Here is a 27,197-nt window from a genome sequence, read left to right as displayed (position 1 = left end):
ATTTATTCAAATATATTTATTTAAATTTATTCAAATTAAATTTAAATAAATGTATTCAAATTTATTTAAATTTTAATAAATAAAAAGAAATTGAATTAAAAGAAAATTTTATGAAGTACAAAATGTAAAAAGCTGTTACATGTTTATTACTATATCTCAGGCTAAGCCCTTTTTTTAAAGTAATTTTTTATTCCTTTAATTGGATAGAGGAGGATCCTCATGGAGCGAGGCCTGGACGACAAGGCAGTCTGTGCTCCAAGGCTATGCATTTTTGTTACACTATTGACCAGTTATTGTGTTTCAGGCTTTTAATTTTTTTTTAAAATTACATCTTGGGTCATTGTTAGGTTTCTGGCTCCAACAGGTCTGAATGCTGTTGTCTTTCCTGCTTGTCATTTTGTAAATCTTTCCATCATACACCCCTTTTCCTCTTGCCCTCTTTTTATTGTTGACGTCTTCTTTGATATGAAAACCCAGGAGCTAACAGGGTCACGCTGATGCTTTAAGCCTCAACAGTGAGGATGAAAAGTCAGCTCACAGACACACAATGGGGAAGGCTTTGTCTGGGACACTGTGACCAAATTCCCAGAAAGTCTTTCCAATCTTACGAAAGATAATCACCCGCTCTGGAGCATGTATGTGTGCATGTGCGTGTGTGTATAAATAAAGAGAATTGATAGAATAAAACCTGCAGAAACTGCTCTTAAAACACCGTCAGGGTTCATCCAGGAAGTTAAGCGTGCTCTGATTTTTGATTCCACTCAAACTGAGGAATGTATAAAAATGATTGGAGTGACATACTCCTTATTTAATCCCTTGTGCTTGTGTCTGTGTGTGTGTCAGTGTGTGTCTGCGAGTGTAAACCACAACCACAATAATCCAGCAGAGATGCTTGGCTGCAGGGCTGTGGTTTGACAGAGCGGAGGAGTGGAGGCACAGATGTGGTTGGGGTGTAGGTGGGAGATGAGGAAGTGACTCAAAGAGACTTTATTTTATCTCTGATGGAGTCATGAATCTGTCCTCAACAATAAAACACTTCATGTAACAGAAACAGACTCTGAAGAGGTGAAACTCAGATCCTTTTAACTTTCACTGAGGTTAAAATCATGTGTAACCTCTATTATTGCAGCTGAAATGAAGCTAATCCAGAGGGATTTACACCTGTGTGTCTGTATACGACTGTATCCCTGCACAGTGACGGCTCAGTCGTACAGCAGGTGCCCTCCCCGCTCGCTGGCATGTTAATCACTTAGGATTAGAACTAAAGTGAGTACAAATGTGATGGAAAATGGTTTGAGTTTCATGCGTAAGCCTCAACTGGCCGCTAATCCACTACCCTTCACTTGGAGGGGTCATGTGCCGGCTGAAGTGTGTGTTTTTCAGCCCTGAGTGTGTGTTTGAAGGAAGAAACCACAGTCATGCCCACACAGGAAGTAGATCCTGGTGGACGATTGTTCTTTGCAAACGCTGTCGGCTTTCCACGTTAACGAGGCCTCAAAGAAACGGTTAATCAGCTGATTTTTCTGCACAAAACATCCTCGTAGTAATAACTCTGTGCTGATATTCAGAGTAACCGTTTCCTCCTGTGTGATATTGCTTGAATATCTGATGTGAGAGCCAGAAAGAAGGAAAAAGCAGAGACGGAGAGTCTGCCAGGCCCCCCTTGGCAATTTCAGAGCAACATCCAATCAATTATATTTGTCCCCCCTGAGCCACAGACGGCCTGGATGAAAATAGTCATGCCAGCGAAGTAATAGATCAGTATCTCAAGGACAGTTTACCCCCAAACCCAGCACACACCCAGCACACACGCAGCACACACGCAGCCCAGCGCTCGCTTTGGAGAATTCCCACCCTTTCCTGATCAATCAGCCCTCGCTCCATCTTCCAGCTCTTTCCAAACAAAGCGTAGTTTAACGCCCCCCCCCTCCTCCTCCTCCTCCTCCTCCTCCTCCCTCCTCTGGTTCCTCGTTGTCTCCTGGCCAGGTGGCCGGGGTTACATCATCATCATCGTTCACAGATGGTAAACAATCTGCACAAAGAGGACAAAAATCCCTTCAGTGGACGAGGAAAAGGTGAAAGAGATTAGTTTGGGTTTGAATGGTGAAGATGTGTTCATGCCTTTATTAACAACTGCTCCTGTGCCTTTGAGCAAAGCATGACAGCGTAAGACTGGGAGGAGAGATTGGAATCTCAACGTTGGATATTCAGCAGATAAAAACATCATTTAGAGAAGCAAATAGGGCTGGGACCATATGCTTTTCTCTGATTTGATTCTTTTATGATTTTTTGGAGCGCTGATTTGATTTAAATTGCATTTCTTTGACCAGGAGTCAGCAACCTTTACTTTCACAGGAGCCAATTTACCTCAGCTCACCTGGATTAAAGCCACAAAATCTACTTAATCTTCACAATAAAAACTATACAGTGTTTAAAATTTTATACATAATTAAATCTAGTGAATAATAGTTAGGACGATGCCTTACTATTTTTTATTCTTCAACAGATTTTCAAAAATGTAAAATACTGAAATTTAAAACATTTTTGAAAAATTCACAAATTTTTCAAAAACTGAAATATTAAAGGTTTGCAAAAATGTTAATACATTTTGATGTTTAAAAAATATGCAAAATTCTGCCTTTAAAACTTTGAAATTTCAAAAATTTGCAAAAAGTTCAAATTAATAAAAAACATAAATTAAATAAATAAATAGATTTTAACAATTTGCAAGAATCTTACAATTTCCAAAAAAATTAAGGAAATTAAGATTTAAAAAAAACTTAAAAGTAAAATAATAATAATAATAATAATTTGTAGAATAAAAAAATCATAAATTGCAAAAAAAAATAAAAAATAAAAATAAACAGAAACTTGAATTTTATGGCAAACATTGATAATCACTCATCATTTTTTGTTGTTCGCTAATGTCTTGTAGAAGCTGCAACCTTGGGTGTAAGAATATGAGACAATGTGGAAGTGCTAAAATCTGCTGTTTCTCTAGTGTCCACTTGAGGCTTGCTCCAAAAGTACCGGGAGTCACATACACACCAAGCCAAAAAAAAAAGCAGTTTTTAAGCAGAAGATTAGCGTATGTACAGCCTGGTTCAAAAAATGTCTGCTGTCTGAAAAGCTTATTTTATTATCGGCACACATTTTTTTTGTAACCTGGCAGTTCAGAGGGTATCAAGATTGTGAGCTCGCCCAATCAGAGGCACACAGGTAGCTGTACATGAAGCTCTTGCCACTACCAATATGGCCGCTATAGCAGATGTGCTTCATTCATCGTTTCAGAAACAGACGGGTGACAGTGGGGAGACTACGTCCATGTTTCATGGTCTATGGTCTTGCCACATGTCAAGCATGTATAATAAGGCGGCACGTTGGCAGTTAAGGTTGAGGACCCTCGATCTACTGAATAAATTGTAACGCCCAAAGTACCATAAAGTAAATTCATAAATCGATTTCATTCATATTCTTGACTTTCTGCCAATCAAATCTGAAATTATTTGTCTAACAGTAAACTCTTCACGCATAAACAATCTTTCCTGGCCTAACAGGACAATCCCTAAACTTCTCTTATTAAAGAAATATGCTGTCCTAAGAATGGGGTTTAGCTGCTAATGGCACCGAGAATTGTGCTTTCTCCCACCTCAAGGTTCTAATTCACAAATTGCACTAATGATATTCCAGCCCCTAACAGTTCTGCAGCTCAGAGCAGTTTGCCCCAGTTTTGCATTTAATTGTGACTGAAATGAGCTGTAAACATCTCGACATAAACCAAAAGTGGAGATGCATTTTGTGTCTGCAGAACAAAAAAACTTGCAAATGTAAGTTTTGTTGAGGTATTTAAGTTTTTCTTGTTTGATTTGTTTGTTGGAAACAGCTGTGAGTTTGTGAAAGTTTGTGAATTTTGCTCATGGATCCTAATTTGCACAGGTGCAGCTGTATATATGTAAATATACTTGTGTTAGGAGTCAGGCAGGAAGGGAAAGTGCTCTCAGTTTCAGGATGGAGTCGATGCATAACTTGTTAGGACATAGTTACCTGCAGGAGCAAGGTGGCAAAAAGCAGCTCCTTCAGATAAGAAACGAAACTCCAGACAGATTTAACTTCTGATGATCATTAAAAGATATTTATGTAAATAATATTAACAGACTTTATGCACAGATATGTTAATTCTAGGTCAGCCAGGGGTGGAATAGTTAAATAAACACTGCAGCACAAATATTGCCAGCTCTCAGCAGATGGAAACGTTAACTCTCATTTTGCGCTGTTTTATGTGAATTAGGGTTTGTTTTGTTTTTGCATTCAGGCTGGTTTGCATAGAAAACAGCATATTTTACTCTAATGGCTCAATTAAATGTGTGCAAAAACCAGAAACGCATGGAGAGGCTATTTTTTCAGCAGTGCTTTTTGTGCAGCGTTTAACCCTTTCAGCTCAGCCTCGCAGTCTGGTCTTTATGTAAAAGATTAAAAATGAAGTGTACAGGAGCTTGTCAGACAAACGTATTTCTGTGTTTGTCTCATGTGACCAGTTGTGTGACGCTGCACATGCGGCAGGGTGTTGTGGGAAACCATCGACTGTGCACTTTCATGGACAAATAAAGATCCAAAGATTTATTTTCACAGATAGTGATCTCACTGCAGTGTTTTCACAGAGTGTGTGTGTGTGTGGTGGTGTGTGCATGGCGGCAAATATGAGCACAAAGGGACCTGAGCACACACACTCACACACACACTCACACACGCCTCATGAATAGAGAGTAGGGTCATTTGAAGTAAGTGTTGACCAGGCGACTAGCGGAGTGACTGTCCTCTGTGGAGGAGAGGGGTAATTCTCTTTCACGCATCATTAGGTCCCCTCATCTGTGTGTGTGTGTGTGTGTGTGTGTGTAGAGGTAAAATACAGAGAGGGAAAGAGAAAGAGTGTGTGAGTGTGTGTGTGTGTGTGTATATTCAGCACCTGGAGCACCCAATCAGAGCTGTTCATCAGAGCCGGACCGCTCCAGCCCCTCATTTCTGTGGGGACCAGCCCTCATTTCTTCATTTTTCTTCATTTTTCTCCCTCTACCTGTCCACATCTCCTCCCATTTCCTCTTCCTGTCACTTCTCTTTACTCTGACGGTCAGGAGGGCTTTTATTTTCTGTTTCTGTGGTCATTTAGCAACCTCTGCTGCTGCTATTATTTATGCTGTTAACTCCATTCTGCAACCTGGGATAATAACTGAGTTACATGTGAGTAATGGGCTGATGATGGCGTAATTAGTGTAAGATTCACAAAGTGCTTCCTGTGTATAGACCAGAGGTCTGCAACCTTTACTTTCAAAAGAGCAGATTTGCCTCAGCTCATCTGGATTAAAGTTGTTCCAGAGCCACAAAATCTACTTTACTTTCAAAATAAAGACTTTGAAGCCTATAAAATCTAGTAAATGATTATCTAAAAAAGTAGGTTTTTGAATTTATGTAATGTCTGAGGTTTTTATTTTTATTTTTAATAAGTTTGCAAAAATGTCAAAAAATATTTGAAATTTCAAAACTTTAAAATTATTCTTTAAAAAAATATATAAATCTAAAAATATAAGTGAACATTTTTTAAAATTGTGAAATAAATTTGAAGAAAAAATAAAATTATGGAATTTCAAAAAATAAAAATTTAAACACTTTTCAAATTTCACAACTTTGCAAAAAATGCCTTTTCTAACTAATTTGCAAAAATGTCAAATTTTGAAATTCCAAAAAAATGGAAAATATTTAACCAAAATTGGAAAATATTTTTGATTACTTATTAGTAAGAATGTGTAGTAATCATGACTAAAAATAAAAAAAAAAAACATTAAAAAAATAGATTTCAAAATTTTGCAAAAAAATGGCATAGATCTAGCAAAAAATTTGAAATTTAAAAAAATTGCAACACTTGAAATTCCAAAAATTAGAAAATATTATAAAAAAAATCTGATTATTGTTTTAAATTAATTATCAGCGAAAAAAAAAAAAAAAAAATTTTAAAAGACATAAAAAAATTTTTTGGAATTCCCAGAATTTTTAAAATTGCAAAAATCTAGTAAAAATTTGAAATTTTCATAATTGCAAAATGTTTGAACACTATTGAAATTTAAAAGAAAAATATAAAATACATGCAAAAATGTATTTAAAAAAAAACACTTGTTTTTGAAAACATATATTGATAATCTCGCTCAACTTATCATTTTCTGTTATTTTCTAACATCTTTCCACATTTTAACTGCAAATTAAGCTGACATGTTGTCAGTTAAATGAATCCATCCACACAGAATTAGAATCAGTATTTTCTTCCAGATTAGTCTTTTTGTAGATGTAGTTATCTTCCCAGGGCTGTAAAACTTGAGGTTAGCCACAGGTGCATGGAAAGTTGGTGGGCTGTTGATGTTGTAGGAGGTGATGTAGAGCGGTGGCAGGCTTTATTGACAGATGGAATGAAGATTTAGTTCAACTAAATGTTAACGCAGGATTTTATTTCATGTCAGTGTCTCCAAAGCCCAGTTTCAAAGAACTGAAGGCGGTTTTTGCTTTATAAAAGTGTGTGAAGAGGAGAACAGTCAAGTCGTCCCCGTGCTCGCACACTCAGCTGTGATAAATGGCAGAAACGAGAGGAAGTGCTGAGCCGAGCGAACTGGCAGGAGATGTGTTCCAGTAGCCAGCGCTGTACGGACCGCTCGCTGCGATCTCCAGATCTGTGTGACTGATGGAGCCTCCATGTCCCAGCTGGCTGCTGTGTTAGCTGTTAGCTCGCCAGCAACAATAGTTTACCAGCTCCTCCTCGGAGAGCACAGCGATGCTTCTGGAGCTAAATATTTAACAGAGATTCACTGAATAATTTCACTCTGTGACCTTAATACACCACAGGATATCTGCAGACTGTGAGGGATGGATCCATCAGCCTGTGAGCCTGTGGATCATATTAACAGGAGTCTGATCAAAGCATCACAGCTTTGGTCATTAAAGCTACAGTATGTGACTTCTATAAGATAACATTTGTTTTGCAGAAACAGAGCTGTTGCTGTCTGTAAAGTCTGAAACAGACGTGTTTTATTTTGGAGCGTTGCTCTTGGCGTGGGTCACTCTGTTATTGTGATGTCAGTGGGCCGACCACAGCGTACGCAGACATGGAAGTGATCCACGGTTAAAGAATCTGTGCTGGCTGTTGAGCGGCCCTTCAGCTGCACTCACCACCATCATTTTTTTTGCTGTGACATTGATGGAGAAGCTCAAAAACAGACTTTCAAGCCAGTTTACAACAGCTGTTCAGACACAGAAGTAGTCCTGGGGAAGTCATGCTAGATTAATTTAAAATATGTCTATATACGGGTCATAGTCTCTTCAACAGATCAGTGTTTAATGATGATCTAGAGCTCTTTGGGAAGGTTGCATCCCACTCAAAAGGGGCTGAAAGGGAGAGGTTGTTTTAAGCTTTGACTGGGTTTAGACGGCTGTTTCTCTGGAGCTCTAGTCTCCTTTAATAAGTCAAAACTAGCACAGGCTGGTTATCTTTTATACTAACAGGCTTTGTTGTTGTCTTACTGTCCTCTACTGCTCTGGTGGTGTTTTGCATCATCTACCTTAAAGATGGAAATCAAAAACCGGTTCCTGTTGAGAATCAATAAGAATTGATTCAGTCCACCGACATGGTTAGCCTTTATGGTTAATAAGTCTCTCTTCGATTCTTTACACTATGCCGGAGCTGCTGGACCTTACATCAACTAGTCTGCTGCAGCTGTTTTAGCTTAGCTGTTAGCCAACATTTTCCCAAGAAAACTTTGATTCGGGATTTTCTGCTTGAAGTTTTACTGAGGAACTGAACACACAAAGAAATTTTCAGGAGATTTCTATCCAATACACTCAACATGGTATTAATCTGCTTATTTACAAAAAAATATAAACAAAATAGTGCTAGCTTGATGCTAACATACATTTCAAACACTTTAAAAAGCGTCTTAAAACCCATTTTTATTCTTTGGCTTTTAACCTTGGTGAGACATTGTTTCTTTGCGTGGTATTCCTTTTTATTTTCTTTTATTTGCTTTAAACTGTTTTAAGTAGGTTTTCTTTTATGAGTCTGCTTTTTTCTTATCTCATTTTTATTTATTTATTTTTTTACCTACCTGTACAGCACTTTGTTTACAACTGTGGTTGTTTTTAGAAGTGCTTTTTTAAATAAAGTTGGTATGGTATGGTACATATATAGGAAACTACATTGGTATGCTAGCAGTTAGCTTACACTGACATAAATTTGAGTTCAGGATAGAATTTCAACTTTCATCTTAGTCTTTGTAAAAAAAAAATACTGAAAACTCCAAATATCAAATACTAACAGTTAAATAAAGGAAAGTTACGTGCAGGCTTATGGCTGACTGCATAACTACGGCAAGGTTCCGAACAACTTAGAATACTGCTATAATCACTTTTAGACACTAGATGGCCTACTTCATTTAATAACATATAACAAAATAGCACATTTTTTATTATTTCTATTAATTTACTTCCAGAGATAACCAGATCCAGTGATTAACTTCATGTTTATTTACTTATAAACTTAATAAGCAGAGTCAATGAGAGCAGTAGGGTCAACAGAATCCGGTCAGTACCTATCCCCAATCTACCCGGGCTTTTGGCCCCGCAGTGTAACCTGTGGTCAGACAAACAACACTCCATAGGAATGATTTAGTTCTGGGAATATTTTAACAGGAACTAAATAGTTCCTGGATCCCCACTGGTTGAAAAGCAGCTTTCCACGTACGCGCATGGAAAGGAGCCATACTACCCAACTGTTCACAAAAATTACTTTTTTGTGACAGGTGGTCTTGGCTGAAATGAAACAAACCAGTGTTTAGTTAACTAGGTGAGCTCAAACTAACCCACATTTAGCCACCGGTCACTAATTTTCAAGTTGTTTAGGATCTGAAACATTGGCCTGTCTGTCACAGCGACTGCACGGTCATCCATCAAACAGCATCTAAGTTTAGTGCAGCGGCTTTCTCACCTGTCACCACCGTATCCTCTGATCCATCACTATTCCAAACGTGCAGCCGGTGTTATGGTCTGAACGGCAACAACAACAACAACAACACAGCGTAACTGATCTGTTAATATGTTACAAACATACAGGTGTATCCTGTTACAAATGATATTTACAGCCTCAGTTATTATCCCTGCGTCTGTCGATTCTCATTCTTCATTTTTACTTTCAGTTTTGGCATCGACACAAAACCACTTCAGCAGTTTCGAGCTGTTGTGTTCACCAGTGGAAACTCAAAGGAGAGACCTTGTAGATTTTATAAAAGGTGACTTTTTATGGACAGGGACTTAACCGTGACTTTTGCAGAAGGAATTAAACACATTTTTAAAATCCTTGCTGCTGTTTGAGAGAAAAATCTGCTGCAGAGGAATCGACAGATTGCAGAGCTTTGGATCCAGGAGACAGGAAGTCATGTATGATTGATGTGAAGAGAGTTTATTTCATCACATTTTTCCTGCAATTAAATGCATCATAGAATTGGGGAAGAAGTTTCTTTGTGCAACTTTTTAAACTTTAAAAAGTCGTTGTTCGGTGTCTTGATGACCTTCACTAAAGCTTTCTTATGTTTTTTTTTTATTTGGTCAGCTATGCAAACTTCTTTTCTCCTCACCTTTGAATATTTCATGTACAGTGGCTCGTGCATTTTTGTGCCCTGGTCATAAACTTCTCATGAACACCCCCCGGGCTACTTAACATTCACCCTGCGCTCCCTGGTAGCAAATTTCAGTCCCCGCCGTGGTTCATCGTGTGATCTACGAGCATCAGTCGGCGCCGTCACAACCACTGTGACAATAATGAAGAGGGCCTGTTGTTAAACTGATTTCCCTGAGTACATTAGGCAACAGATTCATAACCAGCAGTGAATTGTCTTAACAGCCATAAAGAGAATGCAAATTCTGTTTACTGCCAGCCGCTGAATAATTGATGCGGTGATAAAACTATTTTCCTACAGGAGTTATTTTGTCAGGGAGGCTGTTGTGCAGGCTCGGTCCAGAGTTTGGTTATTAATAGCAGCTAATTGTGAGTGGCAGCTTGATTGAATCACTTCCCGTCCTGCGAGAGCAATCGACAACGCGGAGACGTTATCACATGTCACACACAATCATGCAAATGTGTTCCATCTCACACACTTATTCTCAGTGTTAAAGGAGTCTGCGATGTAATTAGCCTAGTTTAGCAGTGTTAATAGGTTCCTCAGGGTCTGTTACAGGCTGAGAGAAAAAGTGGAGAGGATTTGCCAGAGCTTGCAGAGAGGGCGGGGGTGTAAATGTGTGTTTGTGTGCAGAAATAAAGGAGGTACCTTTAGCGTTAGGTGGTAACAGACCTCATATAATGTGATGGTTTTGGGGTTTGTGCTGTGTGCTGCTGTTATCACATTTAATCAATCACAGATAAACCGCCGAGTCGCTCAGATGAGCCGTGTTTCTCTGCGTCTGACCCAGAGAGGACACAGCGGTGACTGACAGCTGATTTATGACTCTTAATGTGGTCATGTGACTGTCTGCTTAATCTGGATGAGCATCCAAAACAAAGTAAAGCGTCTGCGACCTGCAGTTTTTTGACTCCTTTGCAGAAGCTCCTTGTAGCTTTAAAAATATTATTAAAATAAAGAATTTTTATTTTTCTTACAAAGGTTATTGATGATTTAAGACTGTATATATTCATCCCATCTGTCAATAAAGCCTGCCACCGCTCTACTTCACCTCCTACAACATCAACAGCCCACCAACTTTCCATGCACCTGTGGCTAACCTCAAGTTTTACAGCCCTGGGAAGATAACTACATCTACAAAAAGACTCATCTGGAAGAAAATACTGATTTTAATTCTGTGTGGATGGATTCATTTAACTGAAAACATGCTGGATTAATATACATGATTGATATGTGGCATTAGCAAACAACTGAAAATGATGAGTAAAGCTATATAATAAATATACGTGATTGAATATAAATGTTCCTTCAAATTTTTTAATTTTTTTGCAAATTGATTAAATTCATTTTTTTAAGTTTGAAATTTAAAAATAACTTGAAATTTTTGCATTTTATAAAACTTTCTAAATTTTGCAATTATATTGCATTTTTAGAAAATTTTGAACTGTTTTCAATCTATTGGAATGTAAACGCTCTTTCAATTTTTTTTTTCCACAAATTTCTTTGACTTTTTTTTTACTTTTTGTACAATTTTTCTATATTTAAAAATTATTTGAGATTTTGGCAAATTTCTGATCTGTTAAAGATTTTTGCACTTTATAAAAAAATTTTTTTTGTAAATTTTTGCATTTTCAAAACATTTTTGAAATTTGTGCAAAATTCAACATTTTCAGAAAATTTTGAAGTTTTTGCAATCTTTTGGAAATTGAATGTTCGTTCTAAATGTTTGAAAATTTTACAATTTTAACTCTTTTTTTAATTTTTGTATTTATTTATTTCAAAATTAAATGAAATTTTGGCAAATGTCTGATTTTTAAAAAATGTTGCATTAAAAAAAAAAATCAGATTTTGCAAATTTATGCATTTTCATAACTTTTCTGAAATTTTTGCACGTTTTGATGATATTCAGAAAATTTGAAATGTTTGCAATCTTTCAAATATAAGTGTTCCTCCAAAATTTTTGACATTTTTGCAAGATTCTTACACTTAATTTTTTAGCAACAGCAAACAACAAAAGATGCTGAGTTAAGCGTCTTTTTCAAGAAATATATTATAATGTTAGATTTTTTTAGTAGTTCTACAATTTCATAAATTTAAAAACCTTCTTGTTTACATACTTTTTAAATGTATTTTAACTATGAATAAACTTTTATACACTGTGTTGACTTTATTGTGACAGTAAAGTAGGTTTTGTGGCTCCAGAATGATTTTAATCCAGATGAAGCAAAATGTCTCCTTTAAAAAGAATAAATAAATAACTCAATAAAAAATGATAATAAAACAAATTGTTTATAGAGCACTTTTCTAGACACCCATAGACACTTCCCAATGGATAAAAACAGCATCTAAAACAACACACCGTAACAAAACATGAATGAAAAGAAGCAGGATAGAAAAACAGAGTATTTAAAGACAATCATACATTTTAAAAGTTCTTAAAACAGTGGGTTTAGGTTAATGTTTTAAAGGTGAGAAGGTTGGGACAGGTACGGATGTGTAAAGGATGCAGACTCCTGTCTTATACAGGATGAAACACCTCCTGAATAACAGGGGTGTTAAAACAAAGCTGGACTTCCAGGTCTGCAGAAGTCCAGATATCTGGATCCAGCTGTTTTAACAATAAAAGCTCTCCAGTAGGTTTTTGAACCCTGAATCCATCACATCCTCAGCTTTTACCTGTTGACACCTCTAAAATAGGAGGTGCTCACAAACTCCCCTGATAAGCAGCTCCTCCTCATCCTTGTGACATTTCCAGGCTGTGACTGAGGACGCTGTAATTACTGAGAGGATTTGATTGCATTAGCTTCACTCCTACCTGTCCTAACTGACATTAGTCCTGCAGGAGGAAATTCATTAGGCGCAGAGAGCCGAGTCCGTCTCTTCACATGTGGTTGGACACTCTGACAAATTGCCTGCACCTTTGTAAACAAACGTGATTCAGGTGGAGGGGAGTTTACGCTGCGTGCAAACAAACAGGAGAAACTCTGACTCAAAGCATCTGGCATCAAACGCTGGGCTCTTACAGGAAGAGGAAGCAAGCGGCTGCTTTGACATGACGAGCTGTGATTTCAAATTAGCCACAGTACACAGAGCTCAATCTACACATGCAAACAGAGGGATGGACGTGCAGCATCAGCGCGGCAGGAAGCGCTCTCTGAGGCAGAGCTGTCCCCGTGAAGGGAGATGAAGAGCTGCTGAAATGCTGTTTCAGCAGCAGAGTGTGATTCAGGAGCGCACGCCGATCTGAGCGTGTGCGTGTGTGATGTGGAATCAAACAGAGAGTATCCAACCATATTATCCAGGGATCAACTTCGGTGTTGATGCTGGCGTGCTCGCTGTACTCGCCAATAAGCTTTCTCTGCATCCGTCAGTGTAGTAACACACACAGTGCCAGCTCCGACATGAGGAAGGATTATCTGCCCACAGCTTGAAGCTCTCATTATTTATGTTGCCATGCCGCTCACAGAGACACACACCCCAAGAACAAATTATTAGAGGAGGGGACGGTATTTATAGACGCTGGGAATCAGTGGAAAAAGAGGGATTTCTGTCTCTGTAGCATGAAGTTATGTTCAGTCCAGAGAAATCTGAGGTATGCAGCAAACAATCCTCCTGTTAGTGACGCGGCCTCTTCCACAGAGCTCCCCCTGCACGCTGTACACGGCTCAGTCTGTTTGTGCATCACAGCTGTTTGTCTCATTCAATAAGGTTCCTCTCCACGAGTCTCTTAACACCAGGCTTTGCAGCGTCTGCATCTCTGATTTCACCTAATCCAATAATCTAGTTTAATCTAATCATGGGTTACCTAATCCTGATCTTATTGTCAACAAGTCCTTAGCCAGGGGATTTATTAGAGTTCAAGTGTGAAGACTGAGCTGCTGCCAGCCACAAATCTTCAAACTGGAGCAGCTTTGCAGATTCAAACAGTTTGTTTTCAGTGGAGGAAAACTCGGTTACCTTTGACGACTTGATTCAGAGCTCAGGTTTAGATTTAAAGGGCACAGCTGCAGTTTCATTCATTCTTTTCACTTTGAAAAATGATGCATTTGGGTGTGCATGCGCTGCCTTTTGTGTCTGCACGGCACAGATTACAATCAGGTCGTGCTCTGAAAATGCAGTCGGAGCAATCAGAGCGAGGCTGCCCCCAGCAGAGAAGACGGAGGGTGAGAGGCACCGAGTGTGATCCAGAAATCTGAGCAACGACCGAGTCTCTGTGGAGGAAGTGAGCCTCATGACCAGGGGTCTGCGACTTTTACTTTCATAGGAGCCATTTTTCCTCAGCCCATCTGAATTAAAGTCACTCAGGAGCCACAAAATAAACTTAATCTTCACATTAAAGACTATTAAGCGCATAAAATTCTAATCCCTAAAGGCTGGATCAGGGAAAGATCAGTCCAAACATGACATCAATGCTAAACTATGATTTATAGTCTACAGGGTATCAAAATTTACAACTAAATAGTCATTTCTGTAAATTTTGAAGCTTTGTTTTAACCAAACTGCTGTTTAACATTTTAATACTTATAGTTGGAATACATATCAACTTCAGTGTTCCATTCCAAATGTACTCATTTTTTTCTCTTACTCAAAACATTCCCTGTCTTTTCCCACAGTAAAGCATGCAGGTTATTATTTTAAGATGGTATCGAATCTGTATCAGTATCAGTCAATACTCAAAACCAAAGAATCAGTATCAGTATTGGGACAGGTAAAGTTGGATCAGTGCATCCCTAGTCTAAACAATCGTTTTTTGAATTGATAAAAGTGTACATGTGATGTGTTAATTTTTTATTTTTCATACATTTGCTAAAATTTCAAACAATTTTTAACTTCGAAATCTGGCAAAAGTTTCCCAAAAAAAGACACACTTCTTTTTTTTAAATTTAAAAAATTTATGAAATTTTCCAAAAAGTTTTAAAAATTTGGGGAAAAATGCTGAAAAAAAAAACATTCGAAAATTTGCGAAATTTTCAAATTTCATTTTTTTTTTCAAAAACTGGCAAAAGTTTCCTAAAAAATAATAAAAAAAAAACCAAAATTGTTTTTTTTTTGAAATTTCAAAAATTTATGAAATTTTCCAAAAAGTTTTTAAAATAAAAAGAATTCAAAAATTAAAAAAACAAATGACATTTGTAAAATTTGCTAAATTTTCAAATTTAAAAAAAAAAAAATCAAAAACCGGCAAAAGTTTCCTAAAAAAAAAAAAAAAATACCCAAAACTACTTTTTTGAATTTTCAAAAATTTATGAAATCATCCAAAACCTTTTTGTTATCTGAATGCAAAAATTAAAAAACAAGTGTTAATTTTTCAAGTCTCAAAAACATCTTTTTTGAAATTCAAAAATTTCCAAAATGTCTAGAACAAGTGAAATATATGAATTTGCAAAAATTTCAAAAATTTCAAAAGAATGCTTGAATTTGATTATTGATATTAAAGCATTACTCATTATTCTTCGTGTTTGCTAATGTCTTGCCACATATCAAGCATACATTTTAAGCCGACTCAGTTAAATGAATCCATCCACACAGAATTAAAATCAGTATTTTCTTCCAGATTAGTCTCTTTGTAGATGTAGTTATCTTCCCAGGGCTGTAAAACTTGAGGTTAGCCACAGGTGCATGGAAAGTTGGTGGGCTGTTGATGTTGTAGGAGGTGAAGTAGAGCGGTGGCAGGCTTTATTGACAGATGGGATGAAGATTTAGTTCAACTAAATGTTAACACAGGATTTTATTTAGTGTATATGATCTAAGACATCACAGGAAACTTCTAGTTCTGCCTCAAATCTGACAAGTAATTATTACTAACTTTAAAAAGATGTAAGCACAAACTGCCCCAACCAGCACTCTTACATCCTGGAAATAATCTTCAAAGTATTTCTGTCACATTTAAGCCTCCGTGATAAAGCTGTCAGCAGAGTTTGCTCTGAAAGAATCACTGTGACAGTTTCCAACCTGCTGTGAGAGATTTAAAGCAGAGAGCCGTGATGCTGTGATGTGTCGCTGCAAAAAAAAAACAACATGACGGCTTTAATGTCAGAGCAGCAGGGGGTTCTGGGACTTTCTCCAGCTCTCTCTGCCAGATGAGGTGTCTTAACCTGTTCCTGTCACGCTGGCCTGAAGTGATCTGGGGTCAGAGCTGATCCTGATCGTGGTTAATGAGAGTCTGTGAGAGGGAACATCTGCTGCGCACATCAGCGCTCCTCAAAGCAGAGTGTGACCACAGAAACCAGCAGATTTACTGTGGCGTAGTCTTTATTCAGAACTCTGGGATCATCCACCCACTGTGAAATATATTAGTGTAAAAATATGTTTGCACCGAGGGAGGAGTGTGTGCTGGTGTGTGTGTGTAGAGAAGCTCTTTCCCACATTCAGGCTGAGCAGCATGAGAAACAACACGGCTCACAGGTGCAGCCTCCTCACCTGAAGGTTATCTGTTTCCTCCCGTCTCCATCAGTCGAGCCATCCCGGCTCCAGCTGCCTCCCTGGTGTCTGCACAGTGCACGGACAAACACGCGAGTGAGGAGACTCCGGCACAGAGCTGTTTGAGCGTATCAGGAAATAATTGCATTGGTGTTTAGAGAAGAAGATGAGCTGATAGCTGCGCGTCGTTCTTACTTTGCCTGTTTTGTCATTTTTAAATATATGCAGGATTAGAGCCTCTTATCTGAAAGGGAAAATTGCATCTCCTCTCTCTGAATAATCTACGTCCAGTCAGCTCTGAGCTAATCCCGTTCCCCAGACGTCTGACAGGGAAGAGGAAAGCTTCAGCGTGCTGTAAATTTACTCTGCTGTTCCTTTGGTTTGAAGCTCACAGACTGAGATTGTGTGACTGTCATGATACAATGTGCTGGGCCGTTGTTTCAGATTGTTCCTGACGTCTGCTGGAGCACGACGCTGACATGAGGTTAAAAGCTTTGGCCAAAGCAGATTGTAAAACCAACACCTCTGAGAAAAGCCTGTGGATCCACGGCGATCCAGAGAGTAAAGATTGTGTGTGTGAATGAATGAGCAGCTGGTGGACTCTGCTCTGTGTGTGTTTTGACTGTGGCTCAGCCTGGGCTGGTCCCTGTCTAAGTATATCTAGTGTTGTATGGAACCGCTCCCAGTGTCGGTGGTTACTCGTACTGGGCAGTTCCCCAGTTTGGGTTTGTGGTGAAATGTGAACAAGGCGAATATGGAGCTGTTTTTCCTGCTCCTTCTCTAACTTTAGCACATTTTCAGCAGGCGGATGTTTGAACAGTGAGTGCAAAAGTTGGAATGTTCTTTTTTTTGTGGTCGAGGAGTGAAGAGGGCCACAGTGAGTGGAGTCAGACGTGTCTGTGAGCCTCTTTACTGAGCTTTGTTTATGAAATTTGTTCAGTTTGGGGCCTGACGGAGAATCAGGATCAGAATCAGGATCAGAATCAGAATCAGAATAGCCTTTATTCCCCAAGCATCTCAAGAATACAATGAACTCCAGTTTAACTTTCTGTAAAATTATTAAAAATACACACTTAATATTAAGAAATAGAAAAAATAGGAGCATAAGTGGTAAGAAAGAAAAAGTAAAATAATAAATAAATAAATAAATGAATATATGAACTAAAAAAAAAAAATTAAATACATAAAATAATAATAATAAAATAATAATAATAAAATAATAATAATAATAATAATAATAATAATAATAATAATAATAATAATAATAATAATAATAATAATAAAGAACTTTGTACAGGGAAAAAAATAAAAAAATCCTACACATTTAAGTTTAAATGAAATAAATAAAATAAAGTAAAATAAAATAAATAAAATTGAATAAAATAAAAAAATAAAATAAAATTAAATTAAATTAAATTAAATAATACGTTCAAATGTTACGTAGCTAATGCTGAGCTAACAGTCCATTTGTGCTAATGTGACTGACCTATCAGGGTGAGTTTTCAGGTGCCTGATGAAATTTGTTGTGGTGGATCCAGAATCTTTGATCCAGATCCTGCAGACTTTGTTGGTGCTGTGTTGTTTGAAGTATTTATAAATAAACGTAATTACAAATGGTCAAGTAGCTGCAGGTCACCATTTTTGTAATCTGATACAAGTGATACCACATGATGCTGCAAGGCACGCAACTGATACATTAAGTGGTTACCATGGTAACCGTGAATAAAGGAAGGAATCACATTCAGCTAGTTGAAGTTTCCTCAATCTCTGTTCATGAGTCCCAACATACAAGTCAGAGTCAAGCCTCGTTGAGCGCGACTGAAGTGCAACTAGAGTTAGAGTCGCAAACTCGAGTCCCTGTCTCTGGGCCCTAAAATGAGAACATGTCATTCACAGATGATCTCTCTCAATGCTTTGGTTTATATTTGCTAAAATACTCAGATTACACTCTGCAATGGGAATGTTTCTATATTTCTTCTGATGTATTGTGAAAAATGAATCCACCACCTCCATAAGGCGACATGATACCACCCCCAGAAGAAAGCAGAACTTTCCGTAGCCCGTCTCTATCTTAGTTTGTCTAATTATTCACATGAAAGCAGAAAATGCAGTTCACTCCAATGTGATTCAGATGATAGAAGCTATCCATCATGTGTGTGAAAGCCTTCGGCCTTTGTGAGTTTAATTTTCTTTCGTTTGCAGCTCTATAAGCTCCCATGTTTCTGTCTGAGGAGAAAAAGAGTCCGTCCATCACACAATTTCAGATCCAGACACACCTTGATAGCTTTTTCCCGAGGGCTGTGTGTTGAAGACGCAGAAATATCTCCACGATAATGAGCAAAACAAAATAGGGGCCAAAGAACAGACGTACACAGCGAGTGTCAGAGAGAAGGAGAGGAGAGACGAGCATCTTCTGGAGGTTAAAGCAAACGCCACGTCTGATGGGGACGTGATGAAGCTGCATGTTGGAATCTGAAAACATTTCGACTAGGTGCTGAAAGATCAGAGAAACAGATTCAGATTTATAGTCATGCATGTTTTTGTCTTTATTTGATTGGACGGCAGGAGAAAGTCTGGAAAATGTTTGCAGCAGACGTGAAGCAAAGTGTCACAGCTGGAAACTAAAATCTAAGCAGGTGTTTTTTCTTATTATTAGTAAAAAAATGTCTTTTTGGCCTTTAAATGAGCAACGTTCACCTGAAGAGTCCAGAAAAATGTATTTTAATAAGTTTTTTTAAAGACAAAAAACTAGGTTTGAATTGCTGTAACAGGAAAAAAAATGTAAGAAAAGTTTATTGTATCAAGACATTTTTCAGATTTTGGGAAACTTGACAAGCTGTTTTAATTTTTTTTTTAACTTTTTATTTATTTTTTTATTTTTTTTATTTCAGACATAATAAGGTTGAATAATTACATAAATTCAAAACATACATTTTATTTAAATTTTTTTTCCTTCAACACTATTATGAACAATGTCTCTGTACTCAACAACAAAAATATAAATATAATTTTTAAATTAATTTTCCAAGGTTAAATAATCAAAGTCATTGTTCCAGATAGAGAAATCATTAACAATGCAAGTAATGTGATAAATGCATAAAAATAAAATAAATTAATTAAAAATAAGTGAATAAATAATAATAACAATAATAGGAAGAAGAAAAAATAAAATAAAGTGAAAAAAATAGTATAAAAAAGGATAAAAGAATAATAACTAATAGGAAGAAAAAAATTAAAAATTAAAAAAATTAAAATTAAAAAATAAATTATAAAAACAATAAAAAGAAGAAGAAAAAATAAAATAAACAAATTATAATAACAATAATAGGAAGAAGAAAAAATAAAAAAATTATAAAATAAACATAATAATAATTTGAAGATGAAAAAATCAAATCAAATTAAATAAATAGTAACATTAATAATAGGAAGATAAAATGAAATAAAAAATAATTTCAATAATATTAGGAAGAACAAAAATTTGAAAACAAAATGGAGAAAAGAAAAGGGAAGAGAGGGTCTGGGGTGTTTTAAGATTAAGGAAAGTCTGGCAATAAGTGGTAATAAGTAAGAAAACATTTCCATTTCTTTTTTTGATTGTTTGAACTGCCTTTAACTGATCAACATCTTCTCCAATCCTGGAAATTGAAAAAGGGAGTTTGGAGGATTTCCAGAGGAGCAGAATTTCACACGTCACTAAAAGGGAAATTAAAGCTTATATCTGTAATTTTAAGGGATTAAGTTGAACTTGAGTGAGTGAGATTCCAAATTTAGCAATTAATTGCCAGGTTTTATTCTTACTTCTTAGAAGCAATTCAGACCTCATTTTAATCTGTTAATATCTTGAAATAAGAACGTTTCTGGACTTGTCAGTTGAATCTGGCTCATATCAAGTATAATAAGACAATTTCCACTACAAATAAGATGTAAAACGTCAAATTAGTTAATGCTGCAGAATTTAACCACAGAGCTGACTTGTGCATCATGTTCACGACTTCCAGAACAATCCTTCAGACTGATCCTGTTTGCATTTCTCTTCTAATGACACATCCATCCAGAGGAGCAGATATGACCCCTCAGTTTTCCACTTTCCCGTCTCTGGATGTGCACGTTTTCCTCCTGCACCGACAGTAAACAACTTTCTTTATTAGCCCGCTCCTGTCATCAGTCACACTCCTGTCCAGCTCGTCTCCTCCTCCTCCTCCTCTCCAGCTCTTGTTCTTTTATCTTTCTCCTCTGCCCGACGTGAGTAATAAGCTAAACAGGCCTGCACACACACATGCACATATACACACATACAAACAGCCAGAGAAATAGGATTGGTGTGATGCTGGATAAATTTCCCCCTGGTGAAACATTTTTTTTCTAGCGAGGACATGCTGACACACACTCGTGCACAGGCAAACACACACTGGGAACAAATGCCCTCCCCATGCGCTGGCAGAGAGCTGCTGCAAACAAAGATTAGAGAAAATACATCAATTTATGTGCCACTGCTTTTTATTTACTCCCGGGCTGGAGCTGGAGCTGGAGCTGGAGCTGGAGCTGGAGCCGGAGCTGGAGCTGGAGCTGGAGCTGGAGCTGGCAGAGGCAGAGTCTCAGCTAACCGCTCCAAACCCGACCACACTGTGGACGTGTCGTCTGTCTGAGCAAAGAAGTGATTCCTGTATCATTAGGCTCATTAGACAACTGTAGCATGAACTCCTCATAATCAACCGTGATGCTCTGGACACAAAGGCATGGGACTTCAAAGACCTCAGCCTGTTCTGTCGTCGCAGTAATGAGAATTCAGCGGTGATGACACTAATTTGACTTTGATAAAGGCAATTACACAAGCTCCTTTGTGCTCCTTTCACTGTCCTCTCCCTGCTCCTCCTGATCACTGACCTGATGTAGTCAAGTTGTCTGTAAAGTTTGGCTCCTGAAACATGTCAGAGCGGCAGCAGTGGCCGTCAAAATTTAGTCACACTCGACTTTTCCTGCATGCATGTGTGTGTTTTCCTCCTGAGGCAGTGTGCACAGAATAAATATGTGCGTTCTGGCTGCTGCGATGCGTGTCCCGCTGATTGGATTTCATCTTTTGTTGATTGTGTTTGTTTATATTATCAAGGTCAGCCCATGTGCCCCGGGCAGGGATGTATAAACTCAGTCTTCTGTGTAGCTGTGTGTGTGTTTGCTGACTTGCTTCCTCCTTGTTTACACCATCCGAGGGTAACTGCGACTCTGTGTGTGTGTGTGTGAATTCAGTGCACACAGCTTCCCGCTCTCATCAGTGTGATTGAAGAGCTGCTAACATGCCGAGCATGTTTGCACCGGTCCATCTGGAGGCCGGTTCCTCCCTGCACCTGGGAGAGCTGACACCCCAAACGCCAACTGTGGGGGGGGGGAGCCCGTCACGGTGGGCTCAGTGGTTAGAGCCGGTTTGAGCTAAAGGAAAGTGCTGTAGTATTTCAGGATCAGCGAGCAGCAGGCGTACCATCATAAATAGAGCTTTTATTGCTGAGCTGCTATGCTGAGTGAGACGGGCTCTTTCAGCGAGATCACAGCAGTGATTGATGGTTTCCGTGTGGAGGGAGGGAGGAGGGAGGGCGGCGCTGCAGGCAGAAGAGCCCCACAGACAGGGGAGGCAGGGGAGGCAGGGGACTTGGCGTGGCCGGCAGCATTGCCAGGCCTGTCTCCTCTTCCCCAGGGTTTCCTCCTGACAGTGTCCTGCCACAAGTCATCCTGCAGGTCTCTGTGTGTGTGTGAGTGTGTGCGAGAGTGTGTGAGCATCTTCCTGCAGGACTCTGACTATGTTGGCCTCAAGTTTTATGTGTGAATCATTTTTAAAATGTGAAGTATGATTTAATAAATCAGTAGAATTTTATAGCTTGTGAAGAAAAAAAAACAATAAGTCACAAAACTTTTATTTTACAGGAGGTTTAACCCATAAAATCATTCCTAAACCGCCTCACCAGATCCTAAAAGTTGACGTTTTTTTTGTAAACCATTAAGTTGCACCATTAGAAAGTTAAAAACTAAACAAAAAGGACCTGTTTCACTAAATTATTTCATTTGTAAGGAATAAAAACAAACCAAAAAAGAGCAAATGTTTTTTTAGTTGTGGAAAAAAAAACACAACACGCCTTCAAAAAGACTGAAAATGTTAAAAGTTGCTTTGTAGACCCATGACAACACAGCTCACAATTAAAATGCAGATGGTGTAACAGATGGGGAAACATGTTTTTATTTCCTGCTGAGTTAATATCTCTGTAAAGAAGACCAAAAAACAAACGCTAAGCTGAATGATCTGAATCGATAATGAGGAGTTTGTTTTAAAGAGCGTCGAACACAGAAACTAACGGTCTTTGATATCGATGACAGTCAGTTGTATTCGGACTCTGGGAACAACAAACTGCACAAATCTCAGGTTGTGAAATCCATCTTTTAAGATTAATAATGAGGAAAGATAGCCATGTCTTTGTAAATGAACCTGTGCCAGTGTCCAAGAGGACATGAACTTAAAGAAGTCCATCTGACTTCAGAGTATAAACTACAGTGATGAGTCAGAAATCCAGAGCGCCATCATACACACTGTCCAACATCTGCAGAGTCTGAGCAGAAGCATTCATTAAAAGACAAACAAGACTTGATTCTTCAGTAAAATCCGAGCCTTTAGCTTTCTAGCAGCATGCTGGATGTGCTCTTTAAAAGACAATTTTATGCCAAGTAAAAACCCCAGATACTTTAAAGAAGAAACAAGCTTCATTTCTCGACTGTTGATGTCGAAGGTTTTCGCAAACTTTGCTTTGTTGCTCTTGCAGATGAAACAACATGAGTTTAGTTTTCCCCAAGTTAGAACAAGTAGTAACCATAAAGTGTTAAAAAAAAAAAAAAAAGTAATCTTGCTCGGCTAAAAGTGAGGTCGCCACAAAAACTGCTCCCCCTGGTGGCTGGCTGCAGTATAGGTCAAAAACTCCATCTCCCCAGTCATTCCAGATGGGCTGTGGTCAAACTTTAAAAAATGAATACACCTCATAGAAATGTTTCTCACGTCTGATTGCTGTGGTGGTTTGAAGATATCATTTGGTTTGCCTTGTATTCAAGTCCTCTTTTTTCTGAAAGTTTTGTTTTCTTTAGTTATTAGTGGTTAAAAACAAAGCTTTATGTCACATTAAAGATGATTGACAGCTGCTGTTCTTGTGTATTTTTTTCAGGGATTGTAAAATTAGTCAGGCGGAGAACCAAGGAGAGATTAGACTCTCAAAAGAAATAAAAAATGTTACTTTTGTCATTCAGCTCCACTCAGATTCCTTTTTAGCCTCTACTGTGCAGACTCTGGCTGCCAATAGCAGCGCCTGTGACGGGTTATATTTTGGCTTCAAAACCGTACAGTGGTGAATGGTGAAGCTCTGCTGTTCACTCAATGTACAGTCAGTAGTGTAGGCGCACTACAATAGATAACTGTATCATCAGCAAAGAAGTGAAAATTAGCATTTGGAACATTCATTCAATCAGTCAAACTTTATTTGTATAGTGGAATAAAAAAGCAGAAAATTGCATTATAAATTCCATCTTTAATCAAAATGAGGAAACACAGGAGCTAAAACAAAATTATATATATATATATATATATATATATATATATATATATATATATATATATATATATATATATATATATATATATATATATATATAACAATGTAAAAAAAAAGTTGGATAAATATTTTGGTAAAATGAGGAGGTGTAACATCAGATGTATAATAAAATCAGCTAAAATAGGATAATAAACAACATTAAACAAAAAATCTGAACTGAAGTGTAGCAATAAAACAAAATAAAAGGGTTAAAATAAGTTAAAATGTAACAGAAAAAAGCAATCATCTTAAAATCAGATTAAAAAGGTTGATCTTGAGTTTTATTTTAAGAATATGAGGAGTAGGTATCATGTTCTGACCCAGGAAGTTGATATAGATAGTAAATAAGAGTGGTCCCAGAACTGAACCTTGAGGTACGCCTTTATTTGTTTTTGGTACTTGAGATGTGACGCTTTCTGGCTGAACAGTCTGGGATCTGCCAGTGAGCTAATTGGTCAACTCGGGCTGGGACGATATGTTATTCCCACAATTGGATTTTTTTTACGATATTTGTGGTGCCGATTCAATTTAAATCGCGGATCTTTAATATTTACGATTTTTGCGATTTATTAAGTTTGCTTTATTAACACTAGATCATGGGAAAAAGTTAAATGATGATAATGATGTCTACAGGCAATGTCAGGAGCCCTCTGCTGGAGAAAAATGGGAACTTTTTTCAAATCCAGTTTATAAACAAAAACTGAAATGAAGAATTTGAATTTGAAAAAAAAGAAAAAGTAATTGTGACGAAGAATCCCAATTTTTATTTTGTCAAACAAAAACTCCTGATTTTTTTCTCCCATCCCTGTTGTGAACGTTCTGTGGAGATCTTCCTCTGGCTGTGATTAGTGATGGAGCACAGAGCGCTGTAACATCTGCTCTGTACGTTCTGTCCTTTACGTCTTCATTGAGGCTTGTACTTCTGCAGCCGTGCTAATTTGAGTCGGCGAGCTGCGCAGTTTGGCAGCGGGGCGAGGAGGTTGCGTGGTTAAAGACCACAGAGTTTTTTTTTTCATTGGTTGCCAGAGAGAAGCAGCATCGCTCTGAGCTTTTTGAGAAAACATCTGATGGAGCCTCTTGAGTGCTCCCAGATTGGCATCGTGAATAGCGGCTTTCATGGAGGCTGCTCGGCCTAATGTGTTTTTGAGCCCCGGCGCTGGTGTGTGAGTGTGTTTGTGAGTTTTTTCATGCACGTAGGTATGTATGCATCACAGACCTCACTTCACTTTAGTGAGAGTGTGTGTGAGTGTGTCAGAGCCGTTTGTGTGTTTACGTAAATAACTCAGGGCGGAGGCAGAGAGCCAGCAGCAGGATTTCACAGCTGGGTGTATTTCTGGGACTTTTTTCCTGTAGTGATGTCTCAATCCTTCACAGAGCTACTGTAGACCTGCTGCTTTATTTATTTATAAAGACAGCAGCTGGAAACAAACAGCTCTTCCCTCAGACTCGGCCTCTCCTGGGACGCTGTCTTTCTGACCACAGACAAACCCACAGTCGAACTGAAACGCTCCAGCAGAGTCTTCTCCTGACAGGAATGTCACTTTGCTTGTTTGCATCTTTTGATATCACTGCTTTGCTCTCCTGTTAACATCCACATATCCAGGTCAGGGAGGCCTGGAGTCCTTCCAGTGAGATGCACAAACATGCACATGGGACGAGCGTGTCAGCTTAAGGTCCCACACGCTTCCACGTTTGTAGCTCTGCCGTCCTAATCTGAACCTCCATGTCAGCAAACATCATCAGAGCTGATTCCTAAGCCCCGACTCCCTCTTGTTTTCCTGTTTGTCTATCTGAATGAAAAGCTACGCAGAGGCAGAGCAGCATTTTCGCTCAGCTCGGATGCATCACATGTGGAGCAGCTTGGCACAGGGGCCTCCGTGGTCCTCAGAGAGCCTCGCTGCAGCACTCTGTCTCCCCCAAGTGGTGCGTCCCTGCACCCAAGACCACCACCACCACCATCACGGCCTCATCTGAGCCCAGTGTGTCCTGTTTGTGTTTCCCTGTGTCTCCTCATGTGTGTGTGCAGGTGTCACCTTGTTTGGCGGGTGATGACAAGCATGACCAGCATCAGACAAAAAGGGAGGAACGCTCCACACACTCCTTACAAAGCTGTGGGAATCAGGGGCATTTCTCCCGTGTGTGTACAGCAGCTATCAGGTTTAAACAGACCGGCTTTGTGTGCCGGGTGAGCCGGTTCAGCCAAGACTCTGCAAAGTGATACCTCAATCCCTGGGCCTGTGCTCCACGCTGCGCTGCAAACACTGGAGCTTCAGGGAGCGTCAGACGTTATGAGATTAAAGCGCTCAAACACCTCACCTCTCACCCTCACCTCTGCATCATCCTGACCTTTTCGTCTTCTCCTCTCACAGGTATGAAGCGTCCGTTCAGCCCGTCAGCTCTGCCCGACGCCGAGCTGGACAGGAGAGGCTTTGGCAGCCGGCTGATGATGACGGACGGCGAGCCGTGCTGCGACGGCCAGGAGGATGAGGGTGCAGTACCGGATGAGCAATCAGCAGGGGGTGCCCTGCCCTCTGCGCTCTGCAGAGCCAAACGGGAGCGAAAGCATCGGAGCTACACGCTGTGCGAGGTCTGCAACATCCAGCTCAACTCAGCCGCTCAGGCCCAGATCCACTACAACGGGAAATCCCATCAGAAGAGACTCAAGCAGATCAGCAACGGGAAGATGCCGAGCAGCACAGGTACGTCAGCTGACCCCTGTTCCTATTCATGGTCCCAAAACCAGATCCACCTGCAGAACTCTGGGTCAGTGTGCTGAAGGATTCTCTAACCCTGTGGAGCTCAGTGGGGACATGCAGATTTCCACAGACCCACTCAGGCTGTTACTTGTGTTCAGTTGGATTCTGTTTGCTGAAATGTGTTCAGACCGAGCCTGAGGCTGAGCACACACTCACACACACTCACACACACATATACACTCAGCGCAGTGGACTGAAGTCAGTGAGTGAGGAGCTAATTAAGTGCTGCTTGTGTTTGATGCTCGTGACGCAGGGGGAGTTAAGTCTGACGTTTTGTCATTCTGGTCACAGCGGCGATCAGGACAGAGCGGATCGGTCTGTTGCTCTGTCACTTTGACTTATTAGCTCTTTCTCTCTCTGGTTTTCCTGAAATGATTGAATTTTTTTCTCCTTTTCTTCATCTTCCAGCCCGTACGTTGTGAGCAGCCACTGGAACATGTGGCCTCAGCTAGTTTGTCTGCTCTGTGTTGCTGTAGAAACATGGTGGCACAAGATGGCAGCCTCAGTGAAAGTTGTATGAACATTTTGCTAAATTAAAAACCAGAAACAGACAGATATATTTTCTCAGGGCTGATACTGATACCCATAATCAGTAGTCAAGAAAGCCTATAACCAATATTTGAGGCTGATATTCACTCGCAGTAAAAGATTATTGGCCGTTGGTCTGATTATTGGCTGCCAGGCCAATATTTGGCTTTCTG

The 27,197-nt window shown here is 38.9% G+C and overlaps 1 protein-coding gene across 2 annotated transcripts in view; it reads left to right on the top strand.

Moving 5' to 3' along the window:
• znf385c (zinc finger protein 385C) overlaps positions 1 to 27,197 on the top strand; it is a 187,811-nt gene that overhangs the window by 35,231 nt on the left and 125,383 nt on the right. For both annotated transcript variants that reach the window (XM_074696949.1, XM_074696948.1), the window contains exon 2: positions 26,110 to 26,439. In XM_074696949.1, the coding sequence (XP_074553050.1) occupies positions 26,112 to 26,439 (328 nt within the window). In that variant the 5' untranslated portion in view covers positions 26,110 to 26,111. The remainder of the gene's footprint in view (positions 1 to 26,109; positions 26,440 to 27,197) is intronic.

The sequence above is a fragment of the Halichoeres trimaculatus genome, unplaced genomic scaffold, assembly GCF_033239565.1.
Source record: "Halichoeres trimaculatus isolate MK-OKI-2021-1 unplaced genomic scaffold, fHalTri1.1 fHalTri1_scaffold_20, whole genome shotgun sequence".
NCBI lineage: Eukaryota > Metazoa > Chordata > Actinopteri > Labriformes > Labridae > Halichoeres > Halichoeres trimaculatus.
Note: the sequence above shows the minus strand (reverse complement) of the source record. Positions and strands in the feature narration are given on the sequence as shown.